Source organism: Gadus chalcogrammus, chromosome 8 (genome assembly GCF_026213295.1).
Source record: "Gadus chalcogrammus isolate NIFS_2021 chromosome 8, NIFS_Gcha_1.0, whole genome shotgun sequence".
Taxonomy (NCBI): domain Eukaryota; kingdom Metazoa; phylum Chordata; class Actinopteri; order Gadiformes; family Gadidae; genus Gadus; species Gadus chalcogrammus.
The window spans coordinates 15,109,772-15,135,787 of NC_079419.1; the positions used below are offsets into that span (position 1 = coordinate 15,109,772).

At 42.2% G+C, this 26,016-nt stretch overlaps 1 protein-coding gene across 2 annotated transcripts in view; it reads right to left on the reverse strand.

The window, feature by feature from the left end:
- The window catches only part of LOC130388023 (corticotropin-releasing factor receptor 2), a 36,631-nt gene extending 19,707 nt beyond the window's left edge, over positions 1 to 16,924 (reverse strand). For both annotated transcript variants that reach the window (XM_056597321.1, XM_056597320.1), the window contains exons 1-2: positions 16,743 to 16,924; positions 16,509 to 16,628 (exon numbers count right to left, since the gene is read on the reverse strand). In XM_056597321.1, coding sequence (XP_056453296.1) covers positions 16,509 to 16,628; positions 16,743 to 16,863 — 241 coding nt within the window. In that variant the 5' untranslated portion in view covers positions 16,864 to 16,924. The remainder of the gene's footprint in view (positions 1 to 16,508; positions 16,629 to 16,742) is intronic.
- Between the last annotated feature and the right edge of the window lie 9,092 nt (positions 16,925 to 26,016).

Here is a 26,016-nt window from a genome sequence, read left to right on the forward strand (position 1 = left end):
TGTGCCACATTGTGTCGCTGAGTTTTGCGGTCATCGTCTACCGGAGACATTGAAGATTGAAAACAACTATCTTTTAAGGATTTGATCAAGTGAATTTCTTGAGACACCAAGCAACGGCTTCAGACCCTGTGCAACTAACCAGATCACACTGCTGCAGCTCTCTCTGCATTGTTCTGAAACTGTTTCCTATCGTCCCAAATATTTGAACTGAACTGCGAAAAGATAGAGAACTGTATTCAAATCCATCAACTTGCAGTGCCTTTTTTGCAGAAAAGACTTCTCATCACTCGTCTTGAATGGATCGTTATTACAGATTCTGATGAAACCCCTGAAAATCACAGCGTGAAATAAATTGGTCGTAAGAATGATCAAAACAATAGGCGGTAGCATAGCAACAACTCAAAGAATGCTCAAATCTCCTCAAGCCAACTGGAAACAAAAGGGACAAGTGAGCAGCAGTACTTCGGTCACTTGCTGGGTTCTCCAATTGACTGTATGCTGCAGTGTGTTTCTGTCTGCCAGCCTGCTGTTCTCCCGTAGTGCACAGCATGACTCAAAAGCCAGATGCAGCCAGAGCAGCAGCAAAACATGCAGTAGGCTGCCCCTCACACATCTTCAACCAGCGATCGCCGGCCTGTCTCTCATTTGGTGTCAACTTCTTCTCAAGGGTCACTGGCTTTCATTGACCCAATCAAACCAAAGACAGATGTTCCAAACGCTCTGGCTAAGCTCTGGCTGATGGCACGCCAAGCTCACCCCACTGCAGTCCTATAGATGGCAACGTAATGTGGCACACCCTCGTGAAGACACCCTCCACACTTCCTGCTGTGTTTCTGCTTCAGCACCGCAGAGTTGTCCAGCAGGATGGACCCAGCAGCCACACTGTAAAACCTAACAGTACATCTTACTAAAAGAACTAAGTAGACGTAACTTAAATCTCAAAAATCGTTGGGGTTACTCATTCACCTGAATGAACAGAACTTAAGAATCAATAATTGATGTAATAACTCTTTTGTTTTGAGTGCTGCTCAAATATGGAACATTTTAAGTCTAACTTATGTATTCCAATGTGTTCCATTGACTTATTTAACTTAAGTGTAGCTATATCATTTTCATTAGACTATATAAGCTACACTTTGTGTAATTCGTTTTTATCGCTATCTCTATTATTTATAATCATTTCTGATGATTATGCAATGCCCAATTAAAACAAATAATTACTGTGACATAATTTCAATGATCACAGTGTAAAGATTTAAAGTTAATCACAGAATATTGGCATAAATAAATAAGCTTATGACACACATTTTCGTTCAACCTTTTTTGATTGTGTCTCAAACAGCTTGTGTGTCTTTTAACAGGCGCTAGCTCTTTATATTTGGGAAACCCATTTATCAAAAACGGCTGAATCCGAATACTCATACTTGACTACTATATAGTATGCATTTTGCAGTACGCCAAAAAATATAGCGCGTCGGAATGCTCAGTACGCATTGTGTAGTACGCAAGACGTTTCCGAATGCGTGCTACCGCCAAAGTAAACCACGGAGTTCACTACGCTATCCCACAATGCAACCGGAGTCTGGTAACGAACGAAGAAGAGATGGCTGACCCGACACCAACAGAAAGACGTCGTAGAAAGCGTCTCAAACCAAAGTTGCAGGCATTGAGAAATGAGCTAGAGTAAATTATCAAGATCTTTTTTGTTTTTTTATTGTTCCTGATAAGTAGTTCTTAAAAATTAAAAAAATCACAACCTTTCGGTCAAGGTTCAGAGGGACTGAAGCTTTGTAATTCTTTTTCTAATTAGTGATACTTGGCGACTCCTACCCCCGGGGAGTCTGGGTATTCATAATGTTTGGGGAAAAGTGGTTTTATTGTCTTTGTATAACTTGTTGTGTTATTAGGTTAAGTGGGGTTAACGGGTTTGGGTTCTTTATTGTTTGTGTGTTAATAGTGATGTGTAGTGTGATCGGGACCATTAGTGAGAGTGTTGTGTGTGTTGGTCAATTGTGCCGTGTTTTCTGTTGTGTACGTGGGTTTGAATATAGGCAGCTCTCGTGGTCGTGCGGTGTACTAAGGCACGAGAGTTGCGCCGCCATTTAAACCTGGGCTCCCGTCTCGTCCTTCCCGCGCTGCTCGCTACAGTAATTTGAGTTGCATCAGAGATTGGTGAATCCATTGTGTTCATTTAACTTGATCGGTTTAAGGCAATCGGTTTCCTCAAATGAATTGAGTAGACAAAATGTAGTTTTAAGTTGTCGCAACTAGAATGTAATAAGTTACATGAACACATGTTATATACGATGAATTAATTGCTGCATTTAAGTGTAAAAAGCTAATTCTTTACATTTCACTTCAGTAAATGGAATTAGTAATGCTAACTCATAATACACATGTCACAATAACTCTAGATATAAGAGTTATCTTTACTTAAATAAATTAAGTACCAGCAATTATTTTATGTGAGTTAGTAAACTTAAATAGTTCAAGGCAATCGGTTTCCTCAAATAGTTTAAGTTGAACTAACTTGTCAGGTATTACAGTGCAGATAAAGACTATTTGATTTTATTGTCACACCAAATCCAGTTGAATACGGAATAGCAGTGAATCAACCAACCGTAGTGGTATTAATAATTGACACACTCATTGCAAGCAACACATTGCATGCATCAATGGCAAAAAACCTTTTGCATTCACGTGCTAATACTCTGTGCTCTCTGACTCTTTTAAATTGGGTGCAAGAGTGATGCTCTCGCAGGCGCTATATTAAAACACTCAAATATGACCCTCATTTTAACACTGAAATCGACATTCTGTACATTTTATGAATCTAAGAGATATAAGGATAAAGAAAACAAAAGAGTTCAGTGAGAACACGAAACCATTTGTTGTTTGCCCTCTAACAAAAAACTTTGACACGGATAAGAGGTGGGGATACTTTTTTTCCCCTTTGAAAGAGTTTAAAAAGCAGTGGTCCTTGGGCTGCACTCTCCAGTTATCCCATTGATTGGGAGCACAAGTGGATGTTCTGGGACAGGGGAGATGGACTGTTATTAAAATCAAGAAGAGCCCAGACTGGGCTAACGAGGAGCAATTCTAACACTTCATCTGCCCTGGGACACTTTGTTCCAGAGGACAGCTCTATGACATGCACTGGAAAAAGGGTTTTAAGCCGTACTTCATGTGATTATTATTTTGTAATTCAATTCAAATAAACATTTTTTGTTTTATTTTTAAAATAACTTTTTTTTATTTCAAAATACTGTGAAATATAGATATTTTTAATTAGGAGCTCAATTAAGAAATATCCATTTTGACAAATGTAAAATTTTAAGGTTGTGTATTCAACTGATTAATAATTTTGTCATTCAATCCAAATATTTTTTTTTTGTTTTCTTCCTAAAACACTGTTATATTTGATTAGGAGCCTGCGCATGCGCATTAAATACAAAGATGCTTACGACTACTGGACCAAACCGCAGTGTTGCCAACTTGGCGATTTTGTCGCTATATTTAGCTACTTTTCAAACCCCTTTGGCGACTTTTTTTCAAAACAGCGACAAGCGACAAATCTAGGTTCTTTTTCAGCTGCTATTGATGACTTTTGGCGACTTTTTGAGGTGAAAGCACTAGCCTTGACCAGAGTGACGATGACTCACTGGTTCTGTGAGCTAGGACAGTCTGTCTGTGTCTGGAGGGAGGTCTGGAGTAGGTCTAACTCTGCCATTTAGATTGTTAATATATTTTGTATATTGTGTGGCGGCAGTAGCTCAGGTGGAAGAGCGGGTTGGCTGGTAACCTGAAGGTTGTTGGTTCGATCCCCAGCTTCACCAAGCAGAGTATCGAGGTGTCTTTGACAAAGCACCTAACCCTGACTGATGTCGAATCCAGACAGAAGCGCCCGAAGGCCATGAAGCGGCGAGAGCCGAGCGGGAAATTTTTTTTTATTAAAGTGACAGACAACGAAATTACGGAATTCACTTCTAATTACGTTATTAAGGTTTTTCTTACGGTGTGAAACAAGCATCAGAAATTATGCTTTATAATAAAAATATAACCAAGCAAAATAGATAGTATGAAGAAGACTTGACCGCTGACATCCTAAACTAATGAAAAAAACGATTGCCTTTGTATTAAGAGAAATAAATCCCATCCTATTGGGTCGTTCTGCCACTACCGGCTGGAGGAACTACATAGAGTTTCTTCTAGGGCTCTCTGCTCTGTCTACCCTGGGGCCACTCAAAGTCTCCCAGAATAACCATTGCAGTGCTTTACAATAACTGAAACAAACATGATATGGAGGCTTAATATATAGGTATGGCATGATAGAAATCATGTAGAGAAAATAATCATTACAAGAGAACTACTGCTTCACAAGGAGAAGTATTTCATGTTAGATCTAATGAGAGAGCAACATATCAGAATAAAAACTTTGAAAGGACTATGCCACAAAGGGAAAATATTAAATAATCTCAAACGTTATTGTAATGAGATCTGGACGAGCTGTTGATTTTACTCTTGTTTTGAATGCAGTTGATTGGCGGGATTGCCGTGAACTGTGGATTGATCCATCATATTGATCTTGTCAAACTGAGCTAGGAAGATATTGGATATTCATGCTCTAGTCTGTAATAAAGCAATCTCTAGCGGGGGACTGCTGGGACGTTGCACGTCTTTGGATAGCCTTATTACGGGCCGTGAATCATGGAATCATTTGTGTTTCTGTTATTTTATCATCGGTTCTCTTATGATGCTATGGTTGTGTTTAGCCTATGGATCAGTCGTGGCTGTCGCTTAAACCTGCTTCCGTAAGACAGTTATCGTAATTGTATGTCAAGCTGCATTTTTTTAATTTAATTTTTTTGTTTTTAGTTATTCTTTGCTGATAAACGTATGCGTATGAGTCAATGAAAGTACAACATTAACACCCAGTTCAGTGGATTAAAACATAGAGACCCAGAATCAAGCATCAAATAAAATACCAAAGGCTTATTGTAGTGCTCAGGATTATCCCACAGACGAGTCCTTGGTTGCTGATCAGATAACCCGTTATTGGTCCTATGGGGGAAATTTGAGGTTTACAACAGCAGCAGCAAGAGAAACACAAGATAATAACAACATGAACATATCTAAAAAGCCTGCAAGTTTCTAACAAAACAAATAGGCAGTCAACTAGAAAACGTGTGTGGGTGTAAACAGATGTTTAAATATATATAAGACAGGTAGTGGTTGAATATGGACAGTGATGTGTCTCATAGTTGATAAAACCATTAGGATTTGTAAAAAAATGCATACGTATCTACTGATCAAAGTTTTACATTTTGTGTAAATACCAAAATAAAATATATATATTGATTTTCGCATTTGCAATAACACTAATATTGACGAAAAGAAAAAAAGTAAAATTGTTTGCTAAATCTGTCAAAAAGTTCAGGGTTTTACTGAAGCTTGAATCTGCATTATCGCCTATTACTCACAGAAGCTGCTTCCACCTGTCTGTTAACCGGTAACACAGAGCGGCTCCAAGGAATATTGTTTATTTAAACCATTGTTACGGTTTCACGCCAGCATCGGGCGGTACATGCAAGTAAATGGGTTGTTGAGCTGAGGTATGTAATAAGATGTGGTTTATACAACAGAGCGGCTTATTTAAGGCATTGAAACATCCAACCCTATTTTACCGCTCCTGCGGCTTAGAGAAAATGCAGCTTTATTCTTTAAGAATACAGGAGTAAGGGTTATAAGGGCATTATGCTTAACATCATTCAGAGGTCTAGGATGATGGACTGTGAGGTTAATCAACTAAGAATTGAAAAAAAGCAACAATCCATTAGATACAATACATTATGCATATAGATTTGCATTCATAATTCACTAAGTGTTTGACTAACAAACGACACACAAGTTCACACCAGCACATTGGAGAAATGGTTTTCGTGTTGTGTGTGTGTCCGCTTGTTTTTTTTTATGTGTGCTTGCCTGTGTGCAAAGATGTCTGAGCATGTGTGAGGGAATGAGAAGAAAGAGAGTGAGTGAGGGGGAGGGAGTGAGGGAGAGAGAGAGAGAAAGAGCGAGAGAGGGATGGAGTAAGAAATAGTGAGAGTTTGAGAGAGAGAGAGAGAAAGAGGGAAGTACTGAGGGAGAAAAAAGCGAGAAAGAGGGAGACAGACAGAGGGAGGGAGGGAAATGAGAGATGAAAGAGAGAAGGAGGGAGGGAGAGTGAGAGAGCGAGAGGGAGGGAGAAAGAGAAAGTGACCTTAGGTTATATAGCATATATCAGCTGCCTGTATCGGAATGGGGATAGCAAGAACCATTCCATCAGTTGTATTTGTGCTATGCGTTAAGCAGCAGGCCTCGGTACATCAATCTGAGGCAGACAGGCCAGGGGGAGAGGCTGGACCCTGAAGTGTTGATAACACTCGGATGATTGACTGACTCGCTAACCTGCCAACTAATCCACTATTGAGTTAGCCCCTGAAAGTACATTTCAAGCACTGCTCCTGACTGAAGACATAAGGCTTAATGAATTAGGGCAGATTACCGCTGTTGTACAAGATGAAAATTGGCAGCTGTGTTGGGATTGAGGCGATGGGAAAACTGCATCAACAGAATGCGGGATTTACAATATTCTATGGGGAGGGTCTTACCGCAACACTTGTTTACGAGGGAAACAGTCCTTCTGTGCATAATTATGTGCGAAATGCAGCGTACCAAATGGAAAACACTGCTCACGTAACGAAGAAATGATTTAATTAAATAAATATTATATAACGATATTATTTGATTTGTAAAAAAATAAATAAATAGACAATAATGTTGAGTATAATTTCTAATTATAACACCAATAGTTACCTTATTGTTAAATTATAGAATGGACAGATAACACAATCAAATAATGTGTTCTTTGGTGAGTGTGCCACAGCATGTTCCCACTAAACATTGGATGTCCGATACTAGTCCATCGGTCCATGACCAATTCTGGACATCTATTTGACGTCAAAATTAGGTCCACTTTTTGGATGTCAAACCATGACGAAACTTGGACGTCATATTGACGTTCAACATTTCACCTTTGAACTGGGTACATATTTTGGACGTCATTTGGACGCCTATGACCGGTGCAGGAAATGTATACATGATGTAATATTTTTTTGTTGTTATTTTACATTTCCTGGTTTATTTATTTTAAGTAATCAAGTAATTTTTCACTTCATATATTTTGAGTGAGAGCCAGTGATCTCAAACAAACCAGACGAGGACAGCTCCCTATCAAGAGCGTCTGAGCCAGTCAGTACGTTTACATGCACAGCTTACTCAGATTAAAGCCATAGTTCGACTTTGCTCCTCATTTGGACCACTGCAATTGTCAGTTCACTTCGGGTCCACATTATTTCTTCGACCCTTCATTTCAATAAATCGCCGTTTCTCTTTTTCGATTGCAACAACCATAAGCATATAAATAAAATATAGAAGTCGTATAAAAAAGACGTTTAAAATTTGTCTAAATTTGATGTTGAAAAGACGTCCACAAACAACCACATTTGGACTATAAATAGCCCTTACACAGAGAGGTCCCACGGACGTCAACATTAGACGTTCGGTAGACGTCGAATAGTGTTACAAAACAACCCCTTCCAGTGGACCAAAATTTGACAACCAATAATGAAACAGATATGACGTCGCTTGGTCGACACATTGCGCAGTGGGATATATCCTGATTCCAAGCTACAGAGAGAGAGAGAGAGAGAGAGAGAGAGAGAGAGAGAGAGAGAGACCAGTCGCTGCCAGCTGCAACTGGGGTCAACTCAGGGGTTGCATGACAGCTGAACCCCCTTTAGGACACATGCAGGCAGATCACAGATAACCCAGAGAGGTCCTTGCTTCAAACATACTAAGCACAAAAGAGACTTTTGGCTTAGAGATAGGCCTTGGAGGAGATGGAGGACACCTCACACAAAAAATACACACACACTAACAGTCGCTCCACAGAGCTAAATATGCTGGATATAGAGATCAACATTGGTTCCTACTTTGGAAAAGGGTAAAGCTGTACAAAAGGCTAAAGCTATTGTATCCTTTTGAATCACGTATTGTCAGGACATTGACAGAAACACCACAGATTCCACTTCCACTGGCAATGCACAATGTGAAAGTGGTTTACAGTTGATTGAGCTGCTCATTGATTTTATGTGGGTTTATTATTGCATTCATATTGTATCACAGCTCGAGCGGGAAATGTGTTACTTGTGACTCTCAGATTATTTTCTAGAATAGTGTGGTTGTCAGGAAGTAATGCTGCAGCATAACCAGTTATACGAAAACAACAGCGCTTTCAGGTACTTTATGCACTTCAAGCACTTCAGGACGCACTGCTGAAACATGAAGCTCCTTATTAATCAAGTGATCGTCGGAGATGAACGAGATTTCATTAATTGAATTAGTGTACAAATGAGCATAATACACACAAGGAGCATGTACAAGAAGTTTAAAACAACATCTGTCTAAAAGAAATCACATGCTTAGGGCAGACCAAGTCAAATTTAAAACGTTTTGGGCCTGTGGGAGTCTTAATGGGGGGCGGGGATGGAGAAAACTTGTTTTGTTGTCAAACTGGGTACTGCAAACCCTGCAAAATATTCTGCCGTTGTCAACAAGGACATTGTATTTATGGTGCTTGCGGCTGGGTGAGGGGGTTATTTTCTTGATGCTGATGCAGACCCACTTACACTTGCACTTTTACAGTTGGTTTTGGGCGGTGTTGGTAAGGTGGCACTGGTGACGAGAGAGGGAGGGTGGGGAGAGAGAGGTGCCGCCAGTGACTAATGCTTTCTCCCACCACCAACTCTCCGGGCCTCACGCTGGAGGATGAGCAGATTAATCACATCCCTGCAGCCTTCTCCTTGTTTGTCATCATAGTCTGGTGTTAGTCACTGACTCCCCGGTCAAACTCAATTGACTACGGTCTACTACATATTCTTGAGAGTTTTTAAAAATCATTAGTTTGTGCTTATGAAGTATGTCTTACAAAAGAATGAAAACATCTTAAATCTTGTTATTTTTTGTTGAACCTTCAAATTAAAGGTTAAACACCATAAATGTTTTTATCCAATATGTCTGGCTTGAGTGACCTTGAATCTGCAATCTGAGAAAGTTCTTTATGCACAGTGTTGCAAACACAATGAAACTATCAAGTAGCTGAGGCTAAATGAAGTGAATCCCCCTCGGCCGTGACAACAGCAACAAAGGATGACAAATGTATTGATCCACTCCTGCTTATGAGGGCCTGGGCAGAGTCCTACCGGAGAACGGTACATGGTCAGTTAATAGTGATGCACTGTCGGTCAATATACACCCTGTCGCGTGATCAGGGGAACAACGTAAACCTTCTCATCCTATAGCGATGGTTGAGAAGATGGCAATGCGGTCGATCAGGGAATTCCAAAGATGTCATTGCTATTTCCGCGCTACTAATGGTTGAAGCCCGGTTTATTCAGACTACACCGTTGAAAAATGGTGCAAGACCAGTGAAAGCTATCTAGTGTTGCCTGAAAAGGTTAGTTTATTGGTGATAAAAATGAAAAACTTTTATATATATATATGTATCTATATATATACATATATTTATATACTTTTTTATTATATGCTTCATAATATACTCCGATAAATTTCAGGTCAGATTTCAAAAAAATTTCAGGTCAGATTTGAAGAAGCTACTGCTCAATATAGTCCTCTCTAATCCCTCTCCAATCTGCTACCTGTAATCAGGGAATCGGTCTGAAAATTTAAATTCCACAAATCATATTTCTTTACTCATTTGGCTCGTAGGAGTATTCTTCAGCTCTCATTACAGCTAAATCAACCTGTTAGTTTACTTGTTAGTTAAGGGAGTTTCTTCGTGTTCTTTCAGGGGCTAGGGATATGGGGCGGTATAAATATATATCCTGCAAAGCTCTATGAGACTGGGACTCTGGATTAAGGGCTATACAAATAAAATTGATGACCAAATCGACCAACGCCACGCATTGGCCTTTTACAGAGTAATCGACAGGCACAGGACACTCACAAGCTGTGTTTATAGTGGCAGACAATTTGAACCGTGAAGAAAGGGCTACTGAGATTCAACAGATCAGCTTTCCTACGCAAGGTGATAACATGGTAGACCATGTTGACACCTTTCCAGGAATGGCCTGAATCCAATGGCCCCCCGCACCTCAATTTTGCTGCTCCCCGCTCACAGGCAATGACTAAAGCAGGGAAAGCCTGTGATGCGGTTCTTCTGACATTGGTCCAACCACTCATACTCTGCCCGACGTCATTGTTCTATCCACAGAGTGGAAGGAATCAGACAAACTTTAATGCAAAGAGGCCATACAGGGTCAAAGTTGAGTCCAACTACAGGGGCTCAAACACCAAAACATGTGGTCCGGATTAAAAACATCAGGAATTAGAAAAGGAAACCAACAGTGGAAGTGTCCGATCTCTCGCAGATAAACCAAACCCTTCTACGTACGCTGTCTCTTCTGTGGACGCTGTCTCTTCTGTAGACGCCGTCTCTTCAATGTATGTTGTCTCTTCTACGGACGCTGTCTCTTTTATGTACACTGTCTCTTCATGTACGCTTTCAGGATAACTCCCCTACTGTGGATATGCAGAAGACCAAAGGACGTCCATGTTGGGACTCCTGCCGGTGCCCTTGACCAAGGCTGTGTGTAGCAGACATGGTCCCCGGCGCTGTACTGTGGCTGAACCCCTGATCCGACTGCTGCTGCGATGGTTAAACAAACCAGGACCCTTGCCCATTTGAAACATCTACCCAGAGGGGTATTAAACCTTCAAAAGGGATAATCCACAAAAAACACCTGGCCCTCAGGGCATCCCCGGCAGATCACTCAAGGTGTTGACAGACACACAGACAAGATGTGTGTGTCCCTGAAGACCAAACCACTCTGCTTAAATGACTACCCAGTGCCCCATAGCCAGTGCCCCATAGCACTCACATCCGTCGTCATGAAGTGCTTTGAGCGGCAAGTCAAAACCAACCTCACTTCCTCACTGTATGACACCCTGGACCCACATCAACTGTTCAAAATTACCTAGGACTTAATTAAAAGATAAATATCAACATGGCAGAATGCACTAAAAAAAGTGAGTGTGTAGTAGTTTGCTTAAAGTCTGTGGCAACCATAAGCAGCAGCACATTACATCTATTACAACATCTTAAACTGAGGCACGCAGCAGAGTGGGAGATGTGTGTTATTTATTTTGCTTTTGTTAATCATTGTAATCCTTCAAACAAAATCCAAACTTGATTTTTTTTTTTTTTTCACTTGGAAAGTCTATTAAAATCGATAATCGGATTTGGTTTGAAAAAATTGGAGTTTTTATTTTTAGACCAAATCCCCCAGCCTTAGTTCACGCACAGCCATGCAGAGCCTGAGTATACTTAGGGATCACAAACACCCCAGCCTCAAACTGTTCACTCTCTCACCTCCTGGAAAACAGTGCAGAATAATCTACATCCAAACCACCAGGTTCAGCAACAACTTTTTCCCACAAACCACAAGACTCCTGAACTCAGCAGCAATACTCCTGCACACATCCCTCCCATCCCTGATTACACACAGAACAAAAGATATACATCTATCCAGGCACACAAAAATACACTCTATTCTATTCAGAACTATATTCTGACACACACATCACCCATCTTACCACCCCTGGTGTGTACACTCTGAACAATACATCACTTTAAACTAAAACCATTTCTTCTTCTTGTGGATTTGACAAATTAAGAAGAGTCACTTATTACCAACGTTTTTCTCCTAAAGGTAGTATCTGATCTGAACTACGCCAACTAAGCCAGATGTTGATACTTTACTGCCAGTAGCATTCAAACAGGTCGCATATTTATGAAAAGGCCAAAAGGAGATGAAAAGGAAAGAGAGGAGACTTTATAAAGAGCCCAATGGCCCTAAACTCAGGGGGGTCTTCAAGGAAATGCACCTTTATCCCAATCCCAGACATTTTGCAAATCCTGAAGAATGTAGCTGTCTCTAAAAATGCCCATGCATTAAAAATGAAGTCAGAGTACGCTTGTGAATACAGGAGTCCGCCGTAAGCTTGGGCACTTGACTGGAAAGGACTATTTTTACCGACTATGAATAGCGTGGATCTGCGGCGTATGACTGTGTATGAGTTTGAATGAATGCGTGTGTGTGCAAGTGCGCGCGCGTGTACGTGTTTGTGTGGCTGTAGGTCAGGGAGAACCGAGGTGTAAGCCTGGTAAGGGATCCATCTAAGGCCCCAAATTACAGCCAGGCCCCGGCCAGCCAATGAAAGGCCATGTTTGAGCTCCCTGGATTAGAAATGGTTCTCCAAAGCATGGGTAACATCCATGATAGGAAAACAGTGATGAGAATAATGACGATATAATACAGAGGGTCCCACTTCCATGGCCTTAACAATGATTTCCTAAATTATGAGTTAACTATTACAAGTTGTATAATGATGCTATATATCTTACCTTGCAAACACTGATCTGGTTTTAGATTAGTCTCAGACAGTTGCCATTAGCTGATTAATTCGTCATATTCAAAATAATAAGTATAAAAAGGTCTTATGAACAGACCTTGAATCAGGTAATTTCCCTGAAAATAGAAAATAAATAATAAACAACCAACAATCGCTATTTGCGATTAACCTTGGTGATTCATTTCGCTCCAGTCATAGGGAGGAAAAGTATGTGTTGCATAATTTTTTCAGGGTAATTTCCATCTCAATTTGAAATTACAAGAATAAATTCATTGATCTCAGTAGTTTGAATAACATGCGATGATTGAGATGATTCAGAAAGCCGGTGATGAATAGTTGAACGAATAAATAAATAGCTCCAATGAAACAAAGTCACTTTTTGGTCAACATTAATTATATTCTCCTCTTTGTTGAAGAATCAGCCAATTTTTGAACTTAAGTGCATCTAAAGTGCCGTGTTTCCCTCATGAAGAACAAGTGGCTGTGCACCGATTCATTCATGTGATTTAAAATGAACTGACAAGTTCTGTTCCCGACATGAAGCGAGGGAGATGGTCTGCTGCTTGCCCTACAGATCGGTACCTGCTGCACAACATAAGTTCTGCTCGGCCGTACGGCAGAGACTTTATTAACACAGATAAGAGAGCCAATAACACCCCATTGTAGGGGCAGAGATCTTGTCTTTAAACTGTAGCCATGGACAGCATTGTGTGAACTAATAACGTGTCTTCACAATAGGCCTATACATGAAGGAGCCATTTATAAGAAAACAAACATGATGGACTAACTTCTCGAAATGACCCAATTTTTTTTGCTGTATCTCGGGAGTCTTCTTATCTGGCTGAGAACAGAACATGTGACACATGGGAGTGTATATAGTGTATTCAACAGCTATTAATGCCACGAATATACGTTTTATATTGACTTCTAAACGGGATGAACACTGGCGTAAAAAGGGTGCAACTCCTTTTAAAAATTCATAAACCTCTTAAGCCTCTCGCATGATATCAATATTGTATCATGTTGATATATGTTGAATGACATGGAAAGCCATTTCACTATATTCCCACAGTGAATACTTCAGATTTCCATTTTTTTGAGACATTGACCCTTTGCCTTTTTTTCATCATGACCTCTCATAAAGTTTCCTTCCAACCGTTTATAAATAAGATCTATCGAACAGCACAACCAGGTCAAACAGGATGTGTGTGGTCGTCTCAGTGCCAACAACTGGGTCAGAGGATCGAGGCGTGTCCATCTCGGCTTTCTCCCCCTGGGCAACCTAATAAGCTTCTCTGTAGCACCGCTGGTTGCACTCCGCTCGGGAACTCACCCAGGACAGCATCTCAAACGGAGAGCGGTCTATTATTAGTTCTGTTGGCGGATACGAGGGCAAGGTGGTTAGAAAGAAACCACACAAAAAATCTAACCGGACGCGGTAGGTTACGATCGACTTGATGAACACACGCCCTCTTCTCTACGACGGCTTCCTACAAGGCTGCGGCACTGCAGAGACAGACGTGTTTAATTAAGACGTGAACTCGTGCTCTCTGAAAACCTATTCCTGCCATCGCTATTAATACGCTCCCACATAGTGTGAATCATCGTGTGTGTATCCTACTCTTGAATTAATCTCAGGATCTTGAATCGTCTGTTAATAACAGGATGACACTGTCATCCTATCACGAGGCTCCGAGAGTGGCGATGTGGTATCTGTGGAATTTATTTTGAATTTCATGCAATCAGACCTGTGACTGAAACAAGCGATGGCCTCATTCTTTTACCGTAATAGCACTGGAATACTAAATGTAAAACAGATATCACTTAGAATCTCAAGGGCCCATAATTCACACATGCAGCTGAAGCAAGGCTTCTCAGTAGGTGTACTTGTTCTGAGATTGGCGGTGTAGAAAGGCACCGGCGATGAAAACCAGATGCGGTCCGTTGAAGTATTGAGGAGCCCTTGAGAGACATGGCTCAGTTGTCATGGCCTTAACGTTTAGCTCTGTGCTTTGAGGTAAAAGACGAACCCATTCAGTTTGAGAGGCAGTGGAGGGGGTGGAGGTGGTTGTGGGGTGTCGTGTCGGTGCCGGTGCAGGGGGAGGGAGTAGTTGAGCTTTCAGTGGGGGGCGGTGGAGGTGGATCAGGTAGTGGTGAAGATGTCGGTGGTGGTGGCTGTGGAGATGTTGGAGATACTGGTGCTGGTGTCAGTGGTGGTGGTGTCAGTGGTGGTGGTGGTGGTGTCAGTGGTGGTGATGCTGTTGGTGGAGTTGGTGGTGGCAGTGGTGGTGGTGGTGGTGTCAGTGGTGATGGTGGTGTCAGTGGTGGTGATGCTGTTGGTGGAGTTGGTGGTGGTGGTGGTGGCAGTGGTGGTGGGGTCAGTGGTGGTGATGCTGTCGGTGGAGGTGGTGGTGGTGGTGGCAGTGGTGGTGATGCTGTTGGTGGAGTTGGTGGTGGTGGTGTCAGTGGTGGTGGTGGTGTCAGTGGTGGTGGTGGTGGTGGTGTCAGTGGTGGTGGTGGTGTCAGTGGTGGTGGTGGTGTCAGTGGTGGTGATGCTGTCGGTGGAGGTGGTGGTGTTGTTGGTGGTGGTGGAAAAGGGGGCTAACACATGAGCAGAAAACAGGAATATAATTACGGTATATTAAAATCCTCTCATATATTAAAAATGTTCTCCCAGCCTTTTAACAGTGAGCTGGAGATTATAATGCAATTAGCCCCGTTTGTGAGGTCCCCAAGAGGACTTTGTGAAGAGGAACTGATGCTGTTTAGACATGCTGTGCAGCAGCAGCAACCCACTGCACCTCCTGTGAGACCCACACATACCATCAGCCAGAGTCCCACTCCCCTGGGGCCTGAGTCGGTCGGACAGGTCAAGGTAAGAATGGATGCGTGACATTTGTTGAAGAAAAACAATACATAAATAAAATGTAATAAACTGTGATTTCTCAAGAAGTTCTGCCGGTTTTAGTTCTATCGTTGGAGCGGATAGAGAGAAAGTGATGTGAAGAATGAACAATGCTGATCTACCCGCTGCCAATCCAATATCCATTCAGAAATGTACCTATGGTGATGCTGCTGGATGGCTGTGCTTGGCTGCAGTGCAATCAACACATTGGATCTACTGCCTCAATGACACATTCTCCTGATCAACCCAGTCTTCTATGCTCTGTGCACAACGCATCAAACCCTCCATCTCAGATTTCCATTACACTAATTGCCATCCATTTGAAAAAGCCTATGAGAGATGCATGGCTTCACTATAGAAAGCAACTGCAAAAGAGTTTTCATGTGCCCACTGCCCCTCTTTTTGTTGCAAAAATCACCTGGGGATACTTATCGCTAACAATAGACGAACGCCTCCGTGCTGTCAGAGTTTGGCCCTTCAAGCGGCCAGCAACATGTCTGTCACAGAATGTGTTGTGTGCATGTGCGGTGGCAAAGGACTGCACTTTGCTCAGAATTGATGGATGGAGAAGCCAAGGAAACCGCTATTAAGAGTCTGGATTCCGGCCGGTGAAGCAAAGGGGACGTCAGGGATTACTTTAACCTCCTTTTTATAATGTGACATAAATGAAGGCACATCTTTGATGAGGGGGTTCAGATTAGTATTCCAACACTACAACCGTGGACATTATAGGGGTGATTTTGCAGAGACAAAATATCCCTAGAATCCTAATTTCTCCGCAATATCTAGCATTCCATGGGTTTAATCTGAATTCATTTCTGTTCCATCAATAAATATTTCCTTGCGTATTCATTAAGTTCCAGACAGTGGTAGGGCAGTCTGTGGCAGGGTAGCTAGCCTACTTATGAAAGCATAATAAATGCAGGTCCAACCTGCAGGTTACATCTGCAGTAAACCTAATATAAATAGGCTACATTTGCAGTAAATGTAACATATTTGTTTAGCCCATTTAAATCACAGTTTTCATGAAGACAAAAAAATAGCTCTTCTAGTAAACGAGAAGGCATACTTGTTGTGTTGTACTTCACCCCGTTGATGTACTCGGGGCATGGTCTCTCTACCATCCGCCCGGTGCTGCTCCGCGGCCAGCAGGTCCCAATCTCATCCGTTGTGGCATTACAATATGAACCTTCAGACAGCAAAAAAAATAAAAAAAAACGACGCTTAGACAGAAGGAGGCACATACGAATATCTAACACAAAAAACCTCGACAGACACAATTTTTACAATGACCACAGCTTACCATCAATATTCAACAATGAGAACGAAATGTTTTCGTAAAAAGTGTCCTGGAAAGCGTCCATTAAACTACAGTTAAGGTCGCCAAACTCCCCCAAGATGATTTGATAAATCGTAGCATCCATAGCGAAAATGGCTGTCCCAAATGTATCGTTGAAAGTGCTGTAAGTCCGGGAGAGGAGCCTGTGTGTGGAGTGACTGACGGCGGCAGAGCGAGCGCGCCTATTTCGAACCTCTATACCAAGACCTCATCCAATCAGCGCCGCGAAGCCACTAATGCACGCGCTCCAACACGCTCGACATGTATCCATACGACCATACCGTTTAGGCGCCGAGCCCTTATCTGTTCAGAATCAATTGAAATGCTCACTTGACTGTGTGAACGTTATTTTCGTTATTTTTATCACATGTTTTGGCACACACACACACACACGCACACACACACACACACACACACACACACACACACACACACACACACACACACACACACACACACACACACACACACACACACACACACACACACACACACACACACACACACACACACACACACACACACACACACACAAACATACACATTTATACAATCAATAATAATATGGCATTATTTTTATATTATTATAATGCAGACCAAGCTCTTAAGGTCGACACCTCCTCAGTCATTTTGTAGCAGGCTAGCAATAGGGTATATGAGGTTGATGGAGCTCTTTAGGCAGCCTGCTGGGTTGAATGCTATAAGCCAATTCTGAGGCCAAATGAAACCAACCAAATGGGCCTATGTATTCCGAAGCACTAAAAAACATATTAGTATATGCTAACGGTAAACCTCCTAAGATGGCGCAATTTTATTGGTTCGCTATCTCGGGATATTCGGCAATATCCCATGTTTGAGGTCTCAACCTCGGGATATTATTTTCCTCGCAAAACATCAAGCTTTGCAAGTGTTTCAAAGGAAAAAATACAAATAAATCCAGGCAGAAAGTGTTATCTTGTTTATTTTTGGAGTGTTCACGTGTAGTAGTATACTAAAACAATTATTCACCTTAGGCTCTGTGAATAATTGGGATAGCCATTAGTTATTATACCCATCGGCTATTCCCGACCATTCACTTCGCCTACGGCGAATAATTGTTGAATAGTGCATAACTAGGCCTGCACCGGCCTCATACTTGATACCCGTTGAAGTGAATGAGATTTCAATGCCTAAGGGGATGAAAATGACATGTCTACAGCATGAAATCAAACATTTAGTGTATCATTACTACAAGGAGATCTTTAATTCATTATTATGATTGTGGTTCTGATATGCTATAATGTGTGCTTCCATTCCCCCTGATGAGGTCTCATCCCCCTGATGGTAAATACGTGATGAGGTCATGATTACACATGTGGCATCCAACATGTAAGACCTTAAAGAAGTTAATAAGGAGCACTTGGTCGTACGTGACTTTCAGCTCCATTCCTCTTTCGTGCCCGTCACCCCTCCCCATGTATTGTGGTACCTCTCACCCCCTTTAATCCCTGTTCATATTCCTACCAGCACATCGTGCAGCTCTGCAAAGACAATCCCCGTTGTAGCCTGGAATTTGGAGCTGTGATGCAAGGGCCCACACTAAAACTAAAACCTGTTAGGAACAGTTTTTGTTTTTCAGATCACCATCGAAATCTATAGGCATGCGCCTCAGCACTGTAAATGAATACAGGACATCTCATTTGACGGAGAGTCCACACATCTTCTTCTCTTCTTGTTACAGTGTACTCTGTATGGGCATTGAGCCCACGCCATCTACCTTGCAGTGTTGACTTTACCAAGTAACCGAGAAGGTATGAAATTGTATGCATAGAGCTAGGAGAAGTGTATGTAAAGGTTAATTCCACCCCCCCCTGTCCCCCACCCACCCCCAGGTCCTATTTGAATGAAGTTGCGTTGGTGGGGGGGATCAGAATGCCATCCTATTACAGAGATCACCCGACCCATAACGGATCCGTCACTCTAATCGCATGCCGTGTTCCATTAACGCTAATGAGAAAACAAATCTTTACTGATTGATTCATGTTGTAGGACGCATCATCGGACCTCAGGGCAGATTATACAAAACAAACGTGTGCATCTACAATTTGAAATCCATCTTGAAAATCTTCATTCTCATTTGTTTAATTCTGCAGTATACTATATAAATGACATCATTTATTTATAAGTCATCCTACTACTATAATAGTCGCACCAGTTACTCAAGTTAGTCATGTGCGCATGTGCGAAGCAGCCTGCAGCTCTCTCACACACACACACACACACACACACACACACACACACACACACACACACACACACACACACACACACACACACACAGCACTCGCGAATTGCATACATACACCGCAAGCACGCACATACACACCGTATACACACACCGCACAAACATACATGGAAACGCACACACGCACACACAAACACTTTAATAATTGATTTGCAATTGATTTTCTGAATAATATGAGGTAGTATTTTCTCTGTAGGAAATGTAAATACCTTACATGTGAATGAGGAGTATAAAGTCTGTATTTCTCAGACCACTTTAGTGGGCGTGTTGATGACGCTTCTGCATGTCATTGAGTGGCCCCCTAAATGATAATCAGCCGGTTGCCGGTTGCCTGTTCGCAGAATGGTTAAAAAATATTAAAATGTTGGCACTGCTTTTAAGAGTCATTTGTGGTGAACGAATGTTATACGTTGTAACGTTATAGGCAAAATGATATTATATTACGCTCTCAGAAATGTGTAACATTATCGACTGGGGTTTCCACATTATTGCTATGGGTTTAATTACAACTCTATTTTCCATAATAATAATGAACAACAGCTCACATACTGAACTTTGTTAAAATGGATCTATGGCATTTCTCGTCCAAAAGCCAATATAAATATAGAGCCATCTAAAAGTTTGTCTAATTGGTTGCCCCAATCAAAGTTAGGTTCTCCTCACTTTCTCCAAATACTGACGATGTGTTCCGACACCTTAAAGTCTGCCCTAAGAACTCAAAACACTCTGGCAAAAAGCATCAAACAAATGCACAATATTAATGGAATATGTAAGTGAGCCCTAAAGACAGTCAAGGCTAGTGAGTGTCTGAATCATCAGGTGAATACGTTTGTTTGTGTTGCATAAGGAATAGTCTGTGAGATTAGATACTCTATTCTGGGTTGAGAACCCCTGTATTTGAGCAAATCTTGATTTGAGACCAGTGCCTGCAAAACTCTGATGATCAGGGCATCTCTTCCCCGATTAGTTAAGGGGAATTCATCTCACCTGTGAATCACAGGTGTGTCACTGCGACAATTCCTAAAAGTGGAGAAACCGGAGGGAGGGAGCAAAAAAGGGGAAAAGTTTTTTGGGGGTTTAAATGTCATTGTGTGAGATTAGTTTTAATCAGTGCTCATGGGGCTACTCAGTTTATTTGAGGCTGAACCCGAACGGACGGCGGCTCCCTGTGTGGCCCGGCCTGCCAGGGTGTGAGCCGCTGTGATCATTCCCTCCACTGGTCGCGTCCTCTGGCTTCTAAGTGAGTCTCGTTCCCTCCCGGTGCTTCCTATCAGCAGACGCAGTTTTCAATAACAGTCGCATGGAGGCAAAGAAATGCCTTTTCTGGTGCCTGATCGCTCAACAGGGTTAAGGCTGCCGAGTACTGCAGATGGCTTCTCAATAGAGAATACGTCAGGTCTTTCTTTAAGATAAATTTGTTGGAATGATATTGATATTGATATATAATGGTGTGTTTTTTTGTTTGTTTGCTTTTTGCCTACATTTTGATATGTGACAAAGCATAGAAATGCTTTGTCACATATTAGAATTTCAGCTTCTGACAGGAGAAAATAAATAAACGAGTTAATGTCCAGCAGTGATCAATTTACACCACCAATCGTTCAAAGCAATTAAATATACCTCTATTCTTATCTCAAGGCAGAGATTATTTGGATGTAATTAGGATGCTAAACATGTTTATGTTTTCATTTTTACATATTTTAGTTAATCGTTCAAAGAAAAAGCTAATGGGGTGATTTGAACAACCAGGACAATCCCTCTTGTTTGTCCAGGGAATGCTGCTTAGTAAGGGTGCTTAATGGGATTCAAGGGGTGCAGCCTGACCTTCGATGTACCTGGAAGTTATTAGCAGTAATGGATTAAAGCTAAACCTAACCTGACAGTTCGTCATCAATTTAACCTCCCTTGTGCTGTTATGGATTTATGTCTTCTGAGGCAAGGCTTCCACTTGAAGGCACGTCACGGTGACATAAATATAGAGGTGCGCTTACGCACTCGGTGGACGCAGTGTTTTGATCAAGCGTGCTTCTGACTTGGCTCCTTGTCCGAATAATAAAAGAGAGACAATTGTCATGCAAGCCACTGTGGACAATGATGTTCTGGAGTGACCTCAGCCGCTTCAAACAGCGGCTGTCACTGAGCACGGACAGTGTTATCGTGAAGACAGCTGAATAAAATATGCCCTACAATGGCAGTGGCCCTCAACCCCGGGGCGGTGAATTAATCAAAGTGGACCCAGCAGTTCAACAACCTGTCCACCCGGTCGTGTTAGTTTCTCTTTGACGGCTTGGGATTCCTAGCCAGTCTGGGGCCTCCCAGTGTTGCCCGCCTGAGCCGACCACGGACGCCAATTCCTTTGTATCATTTATAACAACGAGCAGTCTTTTTTAATTTTACTAACGCCCTCGAAAGGAGGTGACCCACAGGCCTTGCTCACCTACAGTTGAATCAAGCTCATTACAGGGCGATGGGAATGAGGGTTAGCCGCAGCTGTTCTGCTCGGAGGTTTAGCACAAGACCTTGAAGGCTGCGCATGAAAGAGGCAGTCAGCTGAATGAGACCGTGTCTGGCGTCCTGCAGTATGTCTGTATCTCAGCTCCCGGGGTGTTGGGTATGAAACCGGGGCGTGAGGACAGCAGACGATGGAGATGAATAATGGAAGTAAAGGTGTGTTGTTTTCTATCAGCATCCTCTGCGCAAAGTAGTCCTGAGACTTTAAACGGAAAGGTTGTCCCGGCTCTCACTCTGACGCTCTGTGTTATACTAACACCCAATATCATCGCCTGCAGACCCCCGACTATAGGAAAAAAGGTAGGATGAAATGAACACTTATCTGCCTGGTATTATTTACATATGATTTATGTACAAAACAGATCCCCGAAAGGAAAGGAGAAGCCCCAGCTGGGAGCTCGCAGCCTGCTGCTCCACTGAAGATAAACAGGCCGTTAGCCCGTCAGTTAATGAGGAGAGACCAAGGCACTTCCACATGGTGCTCAACATACAAATTGGGGATGACAATTTTGAGGCGCATTATAGAATCATTAAGTGTGTCCCGATTGCTTTAGCTGGCTTTCTTCATTTGTTTCTTAGAACATTGAACAGTGTAGATATGTTTGTGTGTGTGTGTGTGTGTGTGTGTGTGTGTGTGTGTGTGTGTGTGTGTGTGTGTGTGTGTGTGTGTGTGTGTGTGTGTGTGTGTGTGTGTGTGTGTGTGTGTGTGTGTGTGTGTGTGTGTGTGCGTATGTGTGTGTTCAAAAGTTGTGAAAAATAGTTTAGACAAAGGGTCTTCGTCTGCCTAAAGCAGACTGCTGAAATGTATTGCAACATATGTCCTTCACTCAAAAATATTTGAACACATCACTGTCACAAAAATCGTTCAAAGAAACCTATTGAGTGGTTCCACAGGCGAGGCTTTTCCTGCTGTTCTCTAGCCTCTTGTAGGAAGGCAACATTGTGCTTTGTGTGACCGAGAGTGTCATTTCGGATATCCATATATAAAAGTAAAGGCGTTATAATGAGGCCGGTGTGTGAGTGTGGGTGGACTTCTGCTCTCCTGTCTGTGACTTTCACCCCTGAAATGAAAATAACGCCAAGTTCCCATCCTTACTTGTTACCATGCCAGTAGCTCAGGTGGTAGAGTTGCTTGGCTGGTAACCACAGTTGCTAGTTGCTAGTTCGATCCACAGCTCCTCCTAGCTGATTGTCGAGGTGTCCCTGAGCAAGGCACCTCACCCTAACTTCTCCTGACAAGCATCTTTTCGCCTTGCATGGTTGATTCCGCCGTCGGTGTGTGAATGTGTGCGTGAATGGACAAATGTCAGGCAATATTGTAAAGACCTTTGGTTAAAAAGCGCTCTATATATGCAGTCCATTTACCGTCCATTTAGTTGTAAATATGTGTGCGGGTTTGTTTGTGTGGGGTGTGTGTGCAGACGTGTGCATGTGCGTGTATCTTAGGCACCTGGATCTGTTTGATTGGGTAACTAAGTGATTGTGTGCCTTCATTCTCATACATCCCTCCGATGGCTGCTTCATCCAGAGGCTTCCTTGTGCTGTGTTGCATCTCAAGTGACTAATCTGAGATGACCTTTAGCATCTGATGTTAATGGCCCGAGTCTAGCTGAACGCTTAACTGACTGTTTTGGTAGTGCAGCTGACAGAAGACTTCAGTTAATTAAGTGAGTGTTAGTATTTCCTTTTCCATTTACTGCGGCCGTTTGGTCTTATGCCTCGTGAAATTTTGATTTCAAAGTTCGATTTTTTTATTTTTTTTTAGATATAATTTATATTTATGCATTTCAAATTCACAGACAGCTCTGTGGTAGATTTCTATAAGGCATATGCCACTGCATATTGATTATCAAAAGGATTTATTGGAAAGGCACAGCCGCATAACCAGCCATATTCAACCCCATTTCTCGGTGAGATGTATTGAAGCTAATGCTGAATTTCATATTCGGGCTGCATTCAGATGCTTGAACAAAGATCTAAAGAAAGAAATAGCTCGGTATTAAGCTAGTCTTCAATTAAGCTTATTCAGAAATAAATCGTAATCCTCACAGTGGAGTACATGATGGTGGTTGTAAGGAGTGCTATGAGTCTGTTGAAGACGGTCTGCTTCAGTTGAAATGTATGCATGGGACATGCAGCTGGTTCCTCATGTTGTGCACTCCGTCTACAGGCAGAGAAAAGAAACCTTTGTGCTGCTGGTGTCAGTTACAAAAACGGCACAGTTCAACAAAACAGAGGGCTAAAAACAGACTTTACTTATCACCAACGCCAGGAGGTGCTTAACCCTTGCCACAAGCCAAAGTTAAAATTCTGTAGGTTTTCTGTGGTTTTCTTTCCTTTCCCTTTTTTGGTAAAATAATAGAAAAACATTGTGAACATAGTAATTGCTCTTCAATTTTGTCCCTTTGTTTCTAGTACCCAACACACCTGGAGATTATTAAGAGCCTCTGGGTCCCTCTTGGGTTCATTGTCTTGCTGATTTTTATTTTTTATTGAAAAACGTATTCATCTGCAAAACTTCTTTTAGTAGTCCCGGAATAAAAATCAACATGCAGAGACCGCATCATACAAGCAGAACGTCTGTCTTCCGACAAGATAGAGAGCGAACCAATGAAAACACAGCAGCCCTTTAGTGCCTTGGTGCCCAATCCATCTTCACCATCACATTGCTCCCTATCAACATGGTTCATCCACAACGGGCGAGGGGCAGAACGTCGCTCACACACTCACAGACAACGACTGCTGTCAAAGCCCGGGGCTGTCATCCCAGCCCGGAGGGATCACCACGCAAAGGCGGACGTTTTGGAGACAGACAACAGGTGCAGGAACTGAACCACATGTATGTAAACGTTTCCATGGCGATGTGTACAGGCGGTCGTGCAGCGGCAGCCATTAGCTTACGCAGTGTTATGGCTACAAGGTGCACCGCACAAGCCTATGCAATTCAATTCAGCTGTGAACGTCAATCAAGAAAGAGAGCACACTGTGCTATTTGGGCCATGAAATGAGAAGATTAGGGCGAACACGAGGCCTGACACGGCCTCAGTGGAGGGCAGAGATCTGCTGTTCCCCGTTGGTCGCCGCTCTCCCAGTGGAGGCAGTGTGCAGATGGCGTCTCTTATTTTAGACAGTAACCTTTTCACACCGTTTCCAGGCAGGGCTCTGTGTGTTTCGGTCTGTCTGTCGGTCTGTCTGTCTGTCTGTCTGTCTGTCTGTCTGTCTGTCTGTCTGTCTGTCTGTCTGTCTGTCTGTCTGTCTGTCTGTCTGTCTGTCTGTCTGTCTGTCTGTCTGTCTGTCTGTCTGTCAGTTAAATAATGAAATTGCAGAGAGATCTTAAGTCCCTCCCCTCCTACTTGTTATATGTTGTACTGTATGTCCTGGCACTTAATGTACGCACTTATTGTATGTTGTTAAGTTATTGTACATAGTTATGTAACATCATATCCTCTATCTATCGATCATCACCCGCACCAAATCATCTGACCACATCACCCCTGTCCTCATTCAACTTCACTGGCTCCCAGTACACTACCGCATCCAATACAAAACCCTACTCCTCACCTACAAAGCTCTCCACAACCTAGCCCCCAGTTATCTCTGCGACCTCCTCCAAGAATACACTCCCTCCCGCTCCCTCCGCTCAACCTCTGCTGGACTACTATGTATCCCCACATCACGACTCACTTCAATGGGTGCCCGGTCATTCAGCTGTTCAGCACCCAGGCTCTGGAACTCCCTCCCCCACACATAAAACAGTCAGACACCATTACAACCTTCAAGTCACAACTCAAAACTCACCTGTTCAAACTCGCACACAACGTCTAACTGATCACTGTTTTGTTTGTTTTTTTGTTTTGTTTTGTCTTGTTTTTGTTTTATTTATTTCTTATTGCTTATGTTTATTTATTTATTTATTTATTTATTTTTTCCACAATGTCTTGTTTTTAAAAAAAATGTATGATGACTATATGCTCTGTAAGGTGACCTTGGGTGTTTTGAAAGGCGCCTCTAAATTAAATGTATTATTATTATTATTATTATTATCTATGTTGGATACAGGGAATGGGTTAACCTAGTGATTGTTGGTGTTTTGCACTTGGTTCTATGATCATCCTTATTGTACCGACAGCGATATATTGTTTCACTTTCTTATTACAAATTTATTATTGTAAGTCGCTTTGGATAGAAGCGTCTGCTAAATGCCCTCAATGTAAATAACTTACCGAGTTACCGTTCTCCAGCGTGACTGTAATATTTATGGACGTCTATCTGACCAATTTAACAGAATGAGCCGGCTGATGCCTTATTTGTTCTTCTGTGTATCTTCAGTAGTCTGTCACATGCAGGGTTAGGGAGAGGGAGTGGGGCAGTGGCAAGTGCCCCAGGGCCCAGGCAAGACAAAGGGCCAGTAAATATTTTCTCAAATAATATGAATCAAGAAAA